Raw genomic sequence first — 16,978 nt, forward strand, 5'->3', positions numbered from 1 at the left:
AAATGTATAGTGCATGCAAAGCTCTTTGAAAAAAAGGAACTGGTAAAAACCAAATAAGCATGACTTTTACAGAAGTCATTTTCCTAGGACCAAAGTCCACTTAGCTCTTTGGGGCACAGACCAATATGGCATTGCAAAGAATGAAACCCAGGGAGAGATTTCGGAGGGAATTTTCTGTTCTCGCCTTTTTTGTGTTTTATCTGGGAAAGAGAACCACAGGAACTATCAGCCACACTTTAAAAGTTGTATTTTTCCCACAGAGAATCTGAGAGTAGATGCCTGTATGGTATGAGTTACTTTTATGATAATATTTGATGCCACCTTCTCAAAAGATGATGTCATCTTGACTCCCTCTCTGGAGGGTGTGCTCTTTTAAATTTTGATTTGCAGCAATGAACAAATCTGTCTTCCCCATTTAACCTGGCATTGCTCATGAATAGCACAGAGCATGCCTGACAGGCTTACGGTCTTCGGTGTAATGGTGTGAAACCAACTGGTCTACCTGGGGCACAATCCCATAACCTTGACCCAATTACTCTAGGATCCCAACCAGCTGTCCAATTACTGTGCTGGGGAAACATTTCCTCCGATTACTTCACTGGAAACAATGGGGTGGGGGGGTCAATAAAGCAAAATAAATCTCCAATATAATAGAGCTTACTGTATTTTGTGAAATTATCTAATCTTACATAGAGTTTCTTTATTCATCTTCCGGAAGAGGTTTAATTTTAATTTAATTTCCATTATATGTGCTGAATTCTAGAATTTTATCAATTTATAGACAGTAAGTTAAGATATGGGGGTATTTCAAGCCCATTTCTATTCAACAATTCATTATTCCCTTTTTGTCTTCAAAACAATTATGAGGTCTTGGTGTGCCAGGAGGTGACTTTATATACCAATTCCCTGAGGATGCAGAGGAATAAGTGTCTAGAGAAACTGGAAATCTAAAGGTCACTCTAAAAGAGAACCCCAGTCTCCTTATACACCATCTGAACCAATTTGTAAGCCATCATTCAAGGTCTATTTCTACTGCTGTAGAAGCTTGCATTATTGGGGAAGCATACAATATATTGGATCTGTAATCTTTCTTTGGCTCTGTAATCCTTCTTGCTTCATTTAAAATGATTGGTTGTGTGGTTGAAATAATGCTTAAATTCTTTCATTGAAAAGGAACTGCCATGTGATCATCATCTCTAACAGAAAACTCAAAGCACCTGTATAAATTCTATCATATTATTATAATTTATTAAGGATATAAACTAATTGCTGCTTCCTTTTTGTCTCATATCTCTTACACCAGAATTTGAAACGAATTAAGCCATTTCTGTTGCAGATCACAAATCCCAAAGAAACTCATGGCTTGGCAGGGGTGGAGGTTTATCAACAAAACCTTGGGGTTGGCTCAGATGTTGTAAAAACAGCTGTCCTAGAATAAGATGCCACATAGGCACTGCTTCTTTCATCTATTAAAGGAAAAGAGTAAAGCTTGTTGAATCGTCTTGAAGAGCTAGACCATTACAAAATGAGGCTTCTGGGCAAGGGAGTTAACACTAAGCCCTGAGTTTGATCCCCAGCTCCCCCTGTTCCTGGTGGCCCTCCAGCATCACGAGACTCAAGCACTGGATGGAGCTGCCAGGTTGACCAGGTGTGATGGTCTTTAAATTATTTGAGGTCGGCTTGGGAGTCCCATGCCCCCCAACACACACGCGAAGATTCCTTCTCTTTGACTGGCTGAGATGAGATTCTGATCCTTTGAAATGTGCCTGTGATTCCTTGGAGGAAATTCTGTAAGTCCAGATGTTTGAAGAGTTTGGAATAGAAGTGGACAGTGGGCAGGCATTGCTCCCTATGCAATTTTGCTGCCACTCTAGACACTACTGCCCCTTGCACTCATCTCTGGGCCCCACCTGTTCAAGGCTCATTATTTTTACAAAAAATGAATAAAGCCTTTGATGGATTTCTGTATTTAACGTAGGAGGAATGTTTTCTAGCAACACCAAGATGCCAAAAGGAAGATTTTTCTGAGCATGTGATTACACTTAATCATGGTTTTCAAAAACATCGTATATTGTTTTCTCTTCCTTTTTCACTTTTCCTTGTAAATAAAAAATAGGCAATAATAACATCCAAGAGTTTGAGACAAAAATGAATGCTAGGTGGCCGGAGCGATAGCACAGTGACCCATGTCACTGTGTATCCTAACTTGCGTTTGCCTTGCACGCAGCCGACCTGGGTTCAATCCCCGGCATCCCATATGGTCCTCCAAGCACTGCCAGGAGCAATTCCTGAGTGAAAAACCAGGAGTAACCCCTGAGCATCGCTTGGTGTGACCCAAAAAGAAAAAAAAATGAATGCTAGGAAATAGCATAAGAATGAAAAGAGAGTTATTTGGGGAAACGAGATATTCAGCAGCACTGGGTAACACTATCATCTATGGGCTACAGGAACTCTCAGGGAGGGGAGAAATTTCATCATAGATTCACACTAGATGCTTGGATATTAAAGGATGGAATAATTTCCAAGAAAAAATTAAATATTAACATTCTCCTTTCCTTAAAAATATGTATCCTAACTTGGAATGAACTTCTGAATGGTTTTTCCTAGAGCCATCTCCTAAAGCCATTCTTTAGATTCTTACAGTATTTTGGTGAAGCAAATAGGAGGGCTGATTGGGATAGTAAGTGTGCATCTGGATGTCTCTACAGCTGACTGCCATTAATATGTGCAGTAATAAGAAAGAGCTGGTCCAGTTCTCATCTTTTCTGAAGACAGTCCCCCAGAAGCCATAGTGACATAAGAAGCACTGTAGCACTGTCATCCGTTGTTCATCGATTTGCTTGAGTGGACACCAGTAATGTCTCCATTGTGAGACCTGTTGTTACTGTTTTTGGCATATAGAATATGCCATGGGTAGCTTGCCAGGCTCTGCCATGTGGGTGGGATACTCTCGGTAGCCTGCCGGGCTCTCCGAGAGGGACAGAGGAATCGAACCCAGGTTGTCCACGTGCAAGGCAAACACCCTACCCACTGTGCTATCACTCTAATCCAGTGACTTAAAAAAAGGGCAAGAAAGATGTGATCCCGGGGGCTGCATGTGTGTGCGGCTTCTCCGCAGCTGCACCAGCGTGACTCCAGACGCCAGCTAAATTTTTCAGCATGGGCAGCTCCTCACAGAATGTCTCCAGACTGAGAACTAAGCCTCAGCCCCATGCCCACCCAGGAGGGGAAAGGTATTTCTCTCGCGAGCCTCGTCCTTGCCTGGGGTGAAGGGCATGGTGACCACCATATTATGACAACCACAGATGGGGTTTACAAGCTTGCAATCATCCAATATCTGGAAGAAATCTCCCTGGACTTAGTTGCTAAAGTACAGAAATCCAAAACTTCATATCTCTTCACAACAGGTCTGACTAGTGGAGTACTCCTAACAATAATAGTGAGGTTTGTGTTGAAATATTGAATGTAACCATAGTAAATAGAAAGTAAAGTGAAATTTATCAGTTTCATGGCAAGGGGGGGAGGGGTGCTTGGGGGCGGGATGGGAGGTGTGCTTTTTTTTTTTGGTGGTGGGATATGGGCACTGGTGAAGGGATGGTTGTTTCAGCATTGTATAACTGAGACTTAAGCCTGAAAGCATTGTAATTTTCCACATGGTGATTCAATAAAATAAAATTCTTTAAAAAAGGGGGGGGCAAGAAACGAGTCTACCACATAGACCAATCACACAGCAACTCCTTAAGAATAAAGAAATTGGATGTAGATTACTTTTTTAATATGATTTAAATAAGGTTTATTTTGTATTAAGAGGGCTCATCTAGAAAATGCAGAGGGGACCAAAGCTATCTCCAAGGAACGATTTAAATAAAGGCATTTGGTTACTGTCGCTGACCAACTATATGGCCTTCTCCTGGGATTCTGATTCAAAGCAGCACTGTTTACTACCACTTCTATGATGCAAGGCTCTCTCACAGGGTTCCCTTCTTCCTGGCTGCTAGGATTACCCGCAAGGAGAAGAGTGCCACCCAAAAAAAGAGACTGATGGGGAACTGGGAGGAGAAGAGCAAGTCAGACAAAGCTTATTGGTCAAAGCAATCCTCCATTGTGTCCAAATAAAGAGTAGTGTAACCTCCTGTTAGGATGTAGATGGTGAAATAGGGAAGGATGCTCAAAGGGCTGAGTACAGGACCTACGTGTGCCAAGGCAAGAGGTCCGTTTCCAGCGTCACAGGATCACACATCTACACCCACCCCCAAACACTGTTAAGTGTGACCTTGGTGCTACACAGCACCTCTAGGTCCAAACAGCACCAAACAGCACTACAGCAATAGGTCAAATATTGAACCACCCTGCCTAGTTGGCCTAGCATTACTGGGAATGGCCCCCAGGTTGCCCAAATATTGTCTAGAAGGTCGCACCACCCAAAATAAAAGGACACTATAGTCCACTTCGCAGTCAGGGAACTCTATCTCTCTCTAAACACATTTCATATCACAGCGCAGCTCTGAACACAGGAGGAGACCGCAGGGATCAAGAGAGAATCTGTAGCAGCTATGGAGCTAAGAGAAAGCTAAGCTGAGTCCAGACCTCCTGTTTAGAAGGCAGTTGACGGTGATGGAAAGATAGTACAGGTGGTAAGATACTTGCCCTGCATATGGCAAGCCCAGGCTCAATCCGCATGACACCTAATAGGGTCCCCCAAGCCCACCAGGAATGATTCCTGTGCACAGAACCAAGAGTAAGCCTTGAGCATTAGTGGGTGTGCACGCAAAAAAAAAAAAAAAAAAAGAAAGCAGTTGAAACCAGATTCTCTGGTGAACGTCTGGCATTGAAACCTTCCATAGCCTTCCATAGTCAAAAACCAACCAACTTCCAGAAGCCAGTCACAATTTAAGAATGAACAAAGGTTCTTATCTGCAAACCCAGTGACCAAGAAGGGGATTGGAAACTAGAGCAAGAATTGATATTTAAAATGTTTTCCCATCAAGAGTGTTATATGTTCCAGGAGAAAGTTCACAGGCTCTGTATTCCATACCCAGTGGAGGTGGCAAAGTGACCAGACAGCAAACGCCAAAAGGATCCACTGAGAAAACTCCAGAATTTATACCTGAACAGAGCAAGTCGTCTAACTGTTGGATAAGAGCTTGTAGTGCAAAGCTGTGCGAAACACTTAAGAAGCGCAGGGTAGAAAAGGGCCCCAGACACAGGCACAAAGAATCAGAACACAAAATTCAGATAAAAAGAAGCGAGTATCGGGAAAGAAAGCCCAGAGGTCATATGTATTGTTTTGTAGTGAAGCAAAGTAGGTTTTACTGAACAAAATTTATTTAGAAAAGCATGAGGGAAGAGAAAAAGAGGATACACATGGGCTTCTCGAGAGTATTTATATGGAGATGTTGCTGGTGTCCGCTCGAGCACATCGATGAGCAACAGGATGACAGTCATAGCGACAGTGATAGTGATTCTCCAAATAACAGAGTTATTTGTTCAAGGGAGATCACAGGCTTAAAGCAGCAAGTTCATAAATTAATTTTTTAATTTTATTTTCTGTATGAATGTTCTACACAAATACTGCAGAGAAAACCCTGTGCCCAACTTAACAAATATCCTAAGGACAATAAACTGTTATTTACTCAATTATATAAAAATGCTGAAGTTGAATTAAAAAACAAACTTGCTGTCCCCTTGCATAGAAACAACCTACTTTGACCCCTGGAACTATAAATGAGTCCTGAGAACTATCAGGACTGATCCTTGAACAGTCGGGTGTGACCCAACTGCCCCCTCAAAAACAAAAACCAAAAAAAAAGAGGAAGGAAAAGAAAGGTCAGTGGGGTTTTGAAAGGGAAAACATAGTAGAATCTTAAATATTTAGAGTCAACTTCTGACTTCTCATGTAGAAACCAGCAAACAGTTGCTCCTTGTAGAATGATTCGTTCATCACTGCAGGGTGGGGAGCAAGGGAGTGGGGACATGCAGGAGCAGAAATTGTAGTTTTCTAAAGTCTGAATTACAAACCAGGAACAATAAAGAGAAAGACTTAAACAGGGTGTGTTATGGCGCTGTCCAGCTCCACAAGTAAATGACTTACCCATTCTGCCTTCCTCTTTGATATCTGAGAGAGAGAGAGAGAGACTTTGATAGAAGATGATTCTAAAATATAATTACTTGGTCTTTTAGTTCTCTCTTTATTATCATCAGAAACTAGGGGGTGATTTTTTTTCCCTTTCGATTGCAAACTCATTAGAGAAAAAAAAGAAGCTCATAATGAACAATTTAATTAGATTGGTTTGGGGCCTGCTTCAGAAGCTTAAGAAGGTATTAATATTCTAATCAAAAGTCTTGGGGAAATATCTAAGAATTTAAAAAAAAAGAAAGGAAGGAAGGAAGGAAATCTTCTCTCTTAGGCTTGTTTTTAAGAATAAGGAAGCTTTCAAGGAAGAGAAAGCAATGTCCACATAAAAAACGTTCCCGAGAGGCCAGACAGCCACAGCTGCCAATAGGTCCCACCTGACTCAGGGCAAATTTAATCAGCTGCTGAAGATCATTTTTTACTCATACATCGAAAGCCAATGGCCTGGTATATTTAGCCTTTTAACGACCAGAGAAAGAGCTCGCCCTTCATGAACTTTTTTTCCCCTCAACCTCCTTTGTGTTTGAACAACGGCTAGAGAAAGTTGCCTGACTCTCACAATAGCAAAGGTCCCAATAAAACCTATTTCCTGAACACTTCTGATTTGAAAGATCCACCCGGTGCTGTTCTCCTTGCCTCCCTGAATGCCTGCAACACTTTGGCACAGTGAGAAATTTTTCTCTGTGCCACATCTCGGGATGCTGGGGTTCATGGTCTGAGAACTGGAGTGGCTTGCCCACTGCCACACAGCTGTGCAGGCGGCATGTAAGGTTTCACCACAATAGCATGCCCCCTCATCCTATCTCCTTTCCCCCAAGAAAACCGTGCTGTGGGATTCAAGTAAGCACGAAGCTTGGTCCCAATTGTGGCCAGAAGCAAAAAGAGGTGGACCCTCAGCCTAGCCACTGTGTTCTGTCAGCATTCTACAGTCCAGAACCAAAGGGGGAGGAAGGAACATCCCTTTGGGAACTCTCCATGTGCGTTTCCTAGGAGTCGCCATCTATCTGTCTCCTCTAGCTCTGCCCCAGACAACGTCCTTTAACACCAGCCCTACAGAGGACCTCCAAGTTTTCCCTTTCCTAAGAACTCTGCTTCTCTCCGGGAGATGTAGACTGCCAGAAAACCTTCCAGTTTTGCAGAGGCAACAGAGCCAGAGGACGCTGTTTCTCATGGGTGGGGCAGCTCGCGTCTCCCTCCCTGAAAACCCCACACACAGAAGGTCGAGTGATGTTCAGACATGTGCAAGAGCAGTTCCTCATAGATGGTGCGTGTTGGGTTCTGCATTACTATAAAGGGGGAAAAATCAAGTGAAGATACAATTTCTTCTCTGCGTTGGCCAGCCAGCTGGTTGAACACCTTTAATTCTAGTCAGTCTGTTTCAGGTACAGCCCCCCAAGTCTAGAAGATCTCCCCCCCCCCACCAACAGCCCTCCCCCAATCACGCTGGGGAGTAATATGCACAGGTTAGATTACGTGTTCTGGGACTGGTATAACATTCAGTGCGCTAGAGATATTTCTATCCAATGCGCTGGAGAAGTTTTCGCTAGACTGAAACACCTCAGAGAAGATGCATTTTGATTGCCTCTGTATTTTCATACGGCACAGAGGGGGGGTGTCAGGGACTGTGTGATGGATGGATAAGTGCCTGCCTGTGGGATGCCCTATTTGAGTTTTTGTTTTGTTCTAGCTCTTACCATTTCTATCACCTGAAACCCTTTCCCTCCTTTCTCCACCCCAAAGTATGCGAACATTGGTTTCCCTACTGGAGAGGAAATCTCTATCATGACTTACCATAATCACTTATGGCAAACTTTTCTGCTAGTAGTATAATAATGATATGTACAGAGCTTCCCAAGAGACCTACTCCATCAAGTAATAAATAACTCCCTAAAATTTCCAGGGATGCCCCCTCTAGATATTCAGAGCAACTTTGCATAGGCTAAATTATTCATCCATGGGGATGGATGGAAACTCAAGGAGAAGCTGGCTTCAGCTGACAATGCAGTTGAAGTACAAGGGTGTTTAGAAGTTGGCATTTCCCAAAGGAAACTTTCTCTCTTCAAGACTCACTTGTGAACGGATGGTCCAACAAGTCAATGAAATTCTAAATTCTGCAGCTTCCCAACACAGGAGTAATAGAGCCAGAATGAGCTGTGTGGATAGAGATGGAAAGAGGGAATAGAGAGATAGTACAGGAGTTAAGGTGCATCATGAGGCTGACCCTGGCTGCACCCCGGGACCACATGGCCCTTCTCATCTTTGCAGCATCACTGAAATCATGGGGCTCCTCGAGGATCTCTGAGGTGACCTGGGCAATTCCCGTCTCAGCAGGGCTCAAGCAAGACTTCATCCTTGAGCCCTTCCATTGGACCACTGGCCCAGTTGGCCAAGAATTTCCAGAAGGAGTTCCTGGGCCTAGTCACCACTTAGAAACCACCCCCCCTGTGCCCACAGATAGTTTTCTTATTCCAGGAACCCAAAGATCTTCATGCATCTGAGTTTTTTCCATTGTTAGTATGCCCTTGTGTCTAAGGTGAAGCAAATATTTACTTTTGCTCTAGTTTTCAGCTCTGGAGCTCACCCGGATCCTTTCTAATCTTTGAGAGTCTTTAACCTTGACATTTCCAGTTTTTCCTAGGGAACATCCAACTGATTCCAGCAAGATGTAAGAACAAATAAGACATCAGTCTACATTAAGACATGAATGATTGCAAGCCCTTAAACCTTTGATGAAGCATTTCATTTCTAATAGAGAATGTTTGTTTACCTAAATGAATTTATGCTTCTAAATTGGCACAATTTCAGTCACTATAATCAAGTAAGCAGAAAAATTATCAAAGTTCAGAGAAATCCTCAGAGTGAGGAAGAAATAGGTCAGGCCTTCTTGGAAACCTACCTCCTCTTTTTGTCTTCCATTTTACAAACCATGTTATTGAGTTCCAAGGGTTATTACCCTGTGTGTGTATGTGTGTGTGTCAATTTGCTTGTTTGTGTTTGTTTTGGGTTTTTGTTTTGTTGTCCAAAGTGAAGCTTGGGTTGACAATGAATATTTTCTATCTGACTTGGGAGACAGCAACATGTAAATATACACCATAATCCCACAATAATTAGACTATTACTCAGTGATTTTTCAGCTCTACGCTGCCCAGTCTATTATATTCTCTCTCCATTATCCATGGGACATCAATCATCTGCCTTCTGGAATAATCAGACGTCCACTAGTAAACTAGATTGTTTCCAAATAGGTCTTGCCTTCCAGCAGTTGATAAACCATTGAGAAGGGAGACAAAACCAGCAGTGGAGGATCATGGGAATTTTGGTCAGAGAGGGGAGTGCAAGAACTGTACACCAAATACCATAAACTGTAACTATCTTACCTTAACTAGATACATATTTTTTTAATTTTAAGAGAAACATTCCAGAGAGATAGCACATGGGTTATGGCACTTGCCTTGCATGTGGCCAACGCTGGTTTGAACTCCTGGTGCCACATATGCTCCCCTGAGCACAAAGCCAGGATTAAGCCTTGGCCACACAGGTGTGACCACCTACCAAGAAAACAAAAAGGAAATTAAAAAAAGGAAGAAGAAGAAAGATCAACAGATCATGATAAAATAGTGTCAAATGATCTATCTAGGGACCAAAGTGCCTCAAAAAATGGTGGCACCAATTATCCAGAAAAGTTAGAAAAGGGCCACAGAGGTCATGAATTTTAAGGTAGAGACCACCTATGTGTGGATGCTGCTGTCCCAAGACCCAAAAGAGAAGAAGCAATTTAGAGCATACAAGGATGTGCACAGAGAGAGCGCACAGTGGGGCCATACAAGCCAAAACCTTGGGAGGAAGAATAGCCGCCTATGTGGGGGGGGGGGGCAGGAGGGGGGTACGGCAGCCACAGCTGGTCCATTTCTTCCTCTCAGCATCTGGTTAGAGGACCCCAGCCTGTCCCAGCAGTATCTTGCACCAAATTGGGCACTCCCATGGAGGCAAAAGCATAGATCTCCTGGGAAGAGCAGACAGTGCTCTCTATTCATCTTCCTTAGGAGAACTTGTGAAAGGGGGGCATACAATCATGCTCCTCTAGAGAACCCCCTCATGGCAACTGGATCTTGGTGCCACACCTCTGCCCAACCAGGCTTCCCTGGCCTGAGAGTGCCTTGACCTGGGAGCCTGATTGAGTCACATCTGGGATATTATTCATTTAAAACATCTCCAAGCTTTGTATAGGATTCAGGTTAGGGGCAGAATGAGTTGATTTTTCTTAATCAAATAAATGAAGAGCTTGATGGTGAGTTATGCAACATACCCAAAGTCGATATTGGCAAACATCTTTGTGGGGCTCCATCCCGAACATGATGCTTCCTAAAGTCCTACAGAATTTCTGCTCCTCTGTGTCTGCACAAAGGCATCTTTCCTTGTTAAGCGTGGCCTACCCCCTTTTTACAGAAGCAGTTCATTGACTCTGGGGGTTGACTCTGGACGTGTTTGGCAGGCCCAGAAGTGAAGAGGGTCAGCTCTTGGTCTAGACAGAGTTAGGAGTTGAAGTGGTGATTTCCTGTGGTGGCTGGAAAAACCATAGTAAAGGTGCTAGTCTCCAGAGTCATAAGTACTTCTTCCCCTTACCCATCCGAAATCATGCCCACAGTGGCCAATCGTCAGATATTTATAGGTGCTATTCTGAACACTTATAGATGAATGCCCAGAAATGTTATCCCTAAGTGAATATTGAAAAATGAAAGCCAAAAGTTCAAAGAACAAAATATAAAGGCATCACACTTCTGGGTTAAAGACAAATATATCAGCTTTGTTTTATTCCAAGAAAACCTCCTCTTCCCTAATAACCAATTCAGTCATGTTTCTAAGATTTGGAGTACGGTTTTTAAATACATTTCCTAGAGGGAATTGGGATTTACCCCTAGGAAAAAATTCCAAGGAGCTAGGACCTATTTCTGTTGGTCTGCGGGATATTTTATAAATTTAAATATACAATCTTAGATAGAATCAGTTCAGTTTTTCTTTAGAAGTTATGGTCTAACATCCTCCTCAGAGAAGAGCTTGAATTACCGTATTTATAATTGAGAAAAAGAATACATTGTTTGTATCTTGTAAACCACACGTTTACCTCTCATTTTTATGTTCTCAAGGTGCATTTGGTGATCGTGTCTGAGGATAATTCGCCCAGGAAATCAAAATGATGCTCAACGCCTCCACCGAAGATGGCATTAAAAGAATCCAGGATGACTGTCCCAAAGCCGGGAGGCACAATTACATATTTGTCATGATCCCCACCCTGTATAGCATCATCTTCGTGGTGGGGATATTCGGAAACAGCTTGGTGGTCATCGTCATCTACTTTTACATGAAACTGAAAACCGTGGCGAGTGTTTTCCTCTTGAATTTGGCACTGGCCGACTTGTGCTTCCTCCTGACCTTGCCCCTCTGGGCCGTCTACACGGCGATGGAATACCGCTGGCCTTTCGGCAATTCCCTGTGTAAGATCGCCTCGGCCAGCGTCAGCTTCAACCTCTACGCCAGCGTCTTCCTGCTCACCTGTCTGAGCATCGATCGCTACCTCGCCATCGTCCACCCCATGAAGTCCCGCCTCCGGCGCACCATGATGGTGGCCAAGGTCACCTGCATTGTCATCTGGCTGCTGGCCGGCCTGGCCAGCTTGCCCACGGTCATCCACCGGAACGTGTTCTTCATCGAGAATACCAACATCACCGTGTGCGCCTTCCACTACGAGTCCCAGAATTCCACCCTCCCCATAGGGCTGGGGCTCACCAAGAATATCCTGGGCTTCCTCTTCCCGTTCCTGATCATCCTCACCAGCTACACGCTCATCTGGAAGGCCCTGAAGAAGGCCTACGAGATACAGAAGAACAAGCCGAGGAACGACGATATTTTCAAGATCATCATGGCGATCGTGCTCTTCTTCTTCTTCTCCTGGGTGCCCCACCAGATATTCACCTTTCTGGACGTCCTGATCCAGCTGGGCATCATCCACGACTGCCGGATCGCTGACATCGTGGACACGGCCATGCCCATCACCATCTGCATCGCTTATTTCAACAATTGCCTGAATCCGCTTTTCTACGGCTTTCTGGGGAAGAAGTTTAAGAAATACTTCCTCCAGCTTCTGAAGTACATCCCCCCGAAGGCCAAGTCCCACTCAAACCTGTCGACAAAAATGAGCACGCTCTCCTACCGCCCATCCGATCCTGGAAGCTCCTCTTCCAAGAAGCCAGCCCCCAGGGTTGAGGTGGAGTGAGGCCAGGGGTGCGGTGGGAGGAGCACCAGAAAAGGCCCTCCGCTCCCAAATGAGCCCAGCAGCTCTCTCTCCCTTTCCAGAAGATCCTGGACTAGGTGGACTGAACCGATGTTTCCAAAGCTCTGAACAAATGCTCCGTTTTTTTCTTCTTAAAATCAAACAGAGCCACCATGCCACATTCTGTGCGATGCGGGTGACAGCCACTCCCAGGACTTGTGGGGATGTGAGCGAGTGTGTGGATTTGGACATCTGCACTGGCGGGCAGAAACGCAGCCTCCCCCCTCACTCCTGCTCCGTCACCCTTGGTCCTGCATGAAGGTGCTTCAAATGCATGAATCCTTCCCAGCTGCCTCTCTTACACTCTTCCTCGTCGTCATCCCCGCCTGATCTTGTTCCCTGGAGCCCCCACATCTTAACTTGTGCTGTGCCCCCACTGTGTACTCGATTTCTCTCCCCATGGCCCCTTGGGAATATTCTGGGAGTCTTTGAATCTTCATCTGACCCCCAGTTGAGAAACGTTCCTTTAGAATTAATTATAGGAGACCAGAACTGAAGATGTCCCCATCCCAAAGGCACTAGAGGTTTTGTGCCCAGTTTTCGTGCTCGTAGTAAGGTGACCCTCTCATTCCTGCTATTATTAGTCACTTGGTCCCAAGGCTGCCTAAAGACTAGTTATCACATTCCAGGAACTTTTGTGAAACTCCACCTGTGTCTTATATATATAGGTTCACTCCCCCTTTATTGCAAATGCTTGATTTGTGTGATGAGGCTATGACAGTGATGTATAAAAGCTCATCTGAAGATAAAGCTGTCCTCTGGTCCCAGGTAGTCGTATATTTCCTGTGAAATTAGTTATATTTTATATCTGAAGAGTATCTATATTTTGTGTGTAAAAAATTATATAGCATCAAGTTTGTTTTATTGTTTTCAAAAGTATGTATTTTACCTATGTATGTATGTGTATATCTTTATCTTTAAACTATTGTTACTTGATTAAAAGCTGGCAAGGTTCTATTTACATTAAAATAAAATAATTTTATTGTGATGTTATGGTTTCTGTTACTTTAGAGGTTATTTTTTAATAGAAAGTACCAGTGAAAATGGGCAGTGATATTTTTATTTAAATTCTATTTAATTTTAACTTTTGAATCAAGATGTCAGTTTACAATAGTTGTGAAGTCATTGTTTAATAGTTGCAGGGCTCTATACCAATCCCTCCACCAGTGTTTAAAGATCCACTCAAATTTTGATACAACTGATACTTTAATACGGTTGGTCATACTCTCAAAAAATTAGATATTGAATTCCCATTTGACCCAGCAATACCACTGCTGGGAATATATCCCAGAGAGGCAAAAAAGTACAATCGAAACAACATCTGCACATGTATGTTCATCGCAGCACTGTTTACAATAGCCAGAATCTGGAAAAAACCCGAATGCCCCAGAACGGATGACTGGTTGAGGAAACTTTGGTACATCTATACAATGGAATACTATGCAGCTGTTAGAAAAAAGGAGGTCAAGAATTTTGTAGTTAAGTGGATGGGCATGAAAAGTTTCATGCTGAGTGAAATGAGTCAGAAAGAGAGAGACAGACATAGAAAGATTGCACTCATCTATGGTATATAGAATAACAGAGTGGGAGACTAACACCCAAGAACTGTAGAAATAAGTACCAGGAGGTTGACTCCATGGCTTCGAGGCTGGCCTCACGTTCCGGGGAAAGGTCAACTCAGAGAAGCGATCACCAACTACATTGTAGTCGAAGGCCATGTGGGGGAAGGGAGTTGCGGGCTGAATGAGGGCTAGGGACTGAGCACAGCGGCCACTCAACACCTTTATTGCAAACCACAACAGCTAATTAGAGAGAGAAAACAGAAGGGAATGCCTTGCCACAGTGGCAGGGTGGGGTGGGGGGGAGATGGGATTGGGGAGGGTGGGAGGGACACTGAGTTTACGGGTGGTGGAGAATGGGCACTGGTGAAGGGATGGGCTCCCAAACTTTGTATGAGGGAAGTATAAGCACAAAAGTGTATAAATCTGTAACTGTACCCTCACGGTGATTCTCTAATTAAAAATAAATAAATTAAAAAAAAAATACGGTTGGTCATAGATTTTTATATCCTTCCACAAGGACACATTTTTTTAAAATTTTTATCAGTGAATCACCGTGAGGTACAGTTACATTATATCCCTCTACCAGTGCCCATTCTTTTCCACCAATGTTCCCAGTATCCCTCCCACCACCCCCAACCCAACCCCCACCACCCCACCCTGCCTCTGCAGCAGGGCATTCACAAGGACACATTTTACCCCAATGTACAACATGGTTTAAACACATAGTTTTAAATTTTCCAGTTATCTTCATCAAAATTTAAAAAGCCCATTTATTTGAAAAGTGTATTATTATTAGTATTATTAGTATTATTATTATTGCTTTTTGGGTCACACCCAGCAATGCACAGGGGTTACTCCTGGCTTTTCACTCAGGAATTACTCCTGGCGGTGCTTGGGGAACCATATGGGATGCCGGGGATCGAACCCAGGTCGGCCGCGTGCAAGGCAAACGCCCTACCCGCTGTGCTATCACTCCGGCCCCGAAAAGTGTATTATTTTATACAAAATCTTAATAAGTTTTCTATTTCTATACCTAAATATTACAGGAAGTTCATCAAATATAGAAAAGCTTTAAAAAGTCATACTTAATTTTTCTGCTCCAAAATAAGGATGTATCGAATACATCATGGGTAGCTTGCCTGGCTTTGCCGTGCTGGCAGGATACTCTCGGTAGCTTGCCTGGCTCTCTGAGAGGGATGGAGGAATCCAACCCAGGTTGGCTGCATGCAAGGCAAATGCCTTAAGCTGTGCTATCGTTACAGTCCACTTTCTGGTAAGGAATGTAAATCTTTTTTCTGCTTCTTGCCTTCAATCAGGTGATCAGGACATCTGGGGGTTGCCTGGTCGAGGATAAATGGAGAGTGAGGGACTGAACAGATGGCATATGCAGCAGAAAGTCTTTGTTTCCATGAAAGGAAAAAACTCACAAAGATTATTTGCAAACAGCTTCCAGAACAACTCCTCAGCTCCATCTTCTTCTGCCTCTTATTCCCAAGGATCAGCATTAGACTCCAAGCAAAGACCTGGGGTTTCCATACTATAGAATTCCGTACTAGAGAATCTTTTTAAGAAAAGAACCTGTGCTCGTAAATAATTCATCATCTCCAATTCCATTCTCTTCGCTGCTCTGTGAAAAATGGACCTGGAGGGACCTGGGGAGGGGCGGGGTGGTCAGTGAGCACATCGGTGTCTGACGTCTGGGGCAGTCCCAGGCTCCGGGGTAAGAAGAGGGGGCCAGGGGCTCGAGTGATAGTACAGTGAGTAAGGCGTTTGCCTTGCACGTGGCTGACCCGGGTTCAAAATTCCCAGCATCCCATATGGTCCCCTGAGCACCGCCAGGAGCAATTCCTGAGTGCAAAGCCAGGAGTAACCCCTGTGAAGAAGAAGAAGATGGGACCAGCACCGTACATTGTGTTTTCTTCCCCCATCTGGCACAATGTTGACTTTGGTCAGTAGAGGGCGCTGGAGAGACATTCCAGAAGGAAAGGGTTTGGGCCATCAGGTCCTTGCGGGTGACTTAGCAGCACCTGCCAAAAACAGTAACAACAAGTCTCACAATGGAGAAGTTACTGGTGCCCGCTCGAGCAAATTGATGAACAACGGGAGGACAGCGCTGCAGTGCTACAGTATGGAAACCTAAACAACAGAAAATGTAGGATTTAGAAAATGAAAATGTCTACAGTTTTCCAGAAGCACAGTCAATGCATTCATGTCATTTTTCATCTAAGACAAAATGAAGGCCAGAGATATTGCTTAAAGAAAAACACATGGCCTGCATGTGCCAAGGCCCTGGGCTCAATCCTGAGCATTTAAAAAAAAAAGAAAAGAAAAGCTAAACTTAAAAAATGAAATGAGGGTGTCAGGACAGTAAATCAAAGGGTAAGCATGTGTGATCTCATGCAGGAACTCTGGGTTCAGTCCCTGGCACCCCATGCTTCCCTGGCACTGCCAGGAGCCTGAGCATACGGCAGCTCTACCATCCCGTAGCTCCATGACCCAGTCACTCCATCATCCAACAGCTCCGTGACCCAGCAGCTCCATCACCCAGCAGCTCCATCATCCGGCAGCTCCATCATCCGGCAGCTCCATCATCCAGTAGCTCCATGACCCGGCAGCTCCATCATCTGGCAGCTCCATTATTCAGTAGCTCCATCATCCGGCAGCTCCATGACCCGGCAGCTCTATCATCTGGCAGCTCCATTATCCAGTAGCTCTATGACCCGGCAGCTCTATCATCCAGCAGCTCCATCATCCGGCAGCTCCATCACCCAGCAGCTCCATCTTCCACTACCTTCTCCTCCCCCATCTCCATCTCTACCATCCCCTCACAGTTCCCACCATTCAACTCCATGGCTGGTCATCCTCCTTCCCCACTGCCCATCCTCCAGCTGCATCATCTTTTTCCACTGCTCCACTGTTCACTCCCACCTCAGGCTGACCATCTGGTTGTGGTCA

The 16,978-nt window shown here is 44.2% G+C and overlaps 1 protein-coding gene across 3 annotated transcripts in view; it reads left to right on the forward strand.

Annotated features, from left to right (window-relative positions):
* AGTR1 (angiotensin II receptor type 1) overlaps positions 1-13,430 on the forward strand; it is a 55,303-nt gene extending 41,873 nt beyond the window's left edge. For all 3 annotated transcript variants that reach the window (XM_055127720.1, XM_004602923.2, XM_055127721.1), the window contains one exon: positions 11,278-13,430. In XM_055127720.1, coding sequence (XP_054983695.1) covers positions 11,325-12,404 — 1,080 coding nt within the window. In that variant the 5' untranslated portion in view covers positions 11,278-11,324 and the 3' untranslated portion in view covers positions 12,405-13,430. The remainder of the gene's footprint in view (positions 1-11,277) is intronic.
* Positions 13,431-16,978: the final 3,548 nt, after the last annotated feature.

This window comes from Sorex araneus, chromosome 2 (genome assembly GCF_027595985.1).
Source record: "Sorex araneus isolate mSorAra2 chromosome 2, mSorAra2.pri, whole genome shotgun sequence".
NCBI lineage: Eukaryota > Metazoa > Chordata > Mammalia > Eulipotyphla > Soricidae > Sorex > Sorex araneus.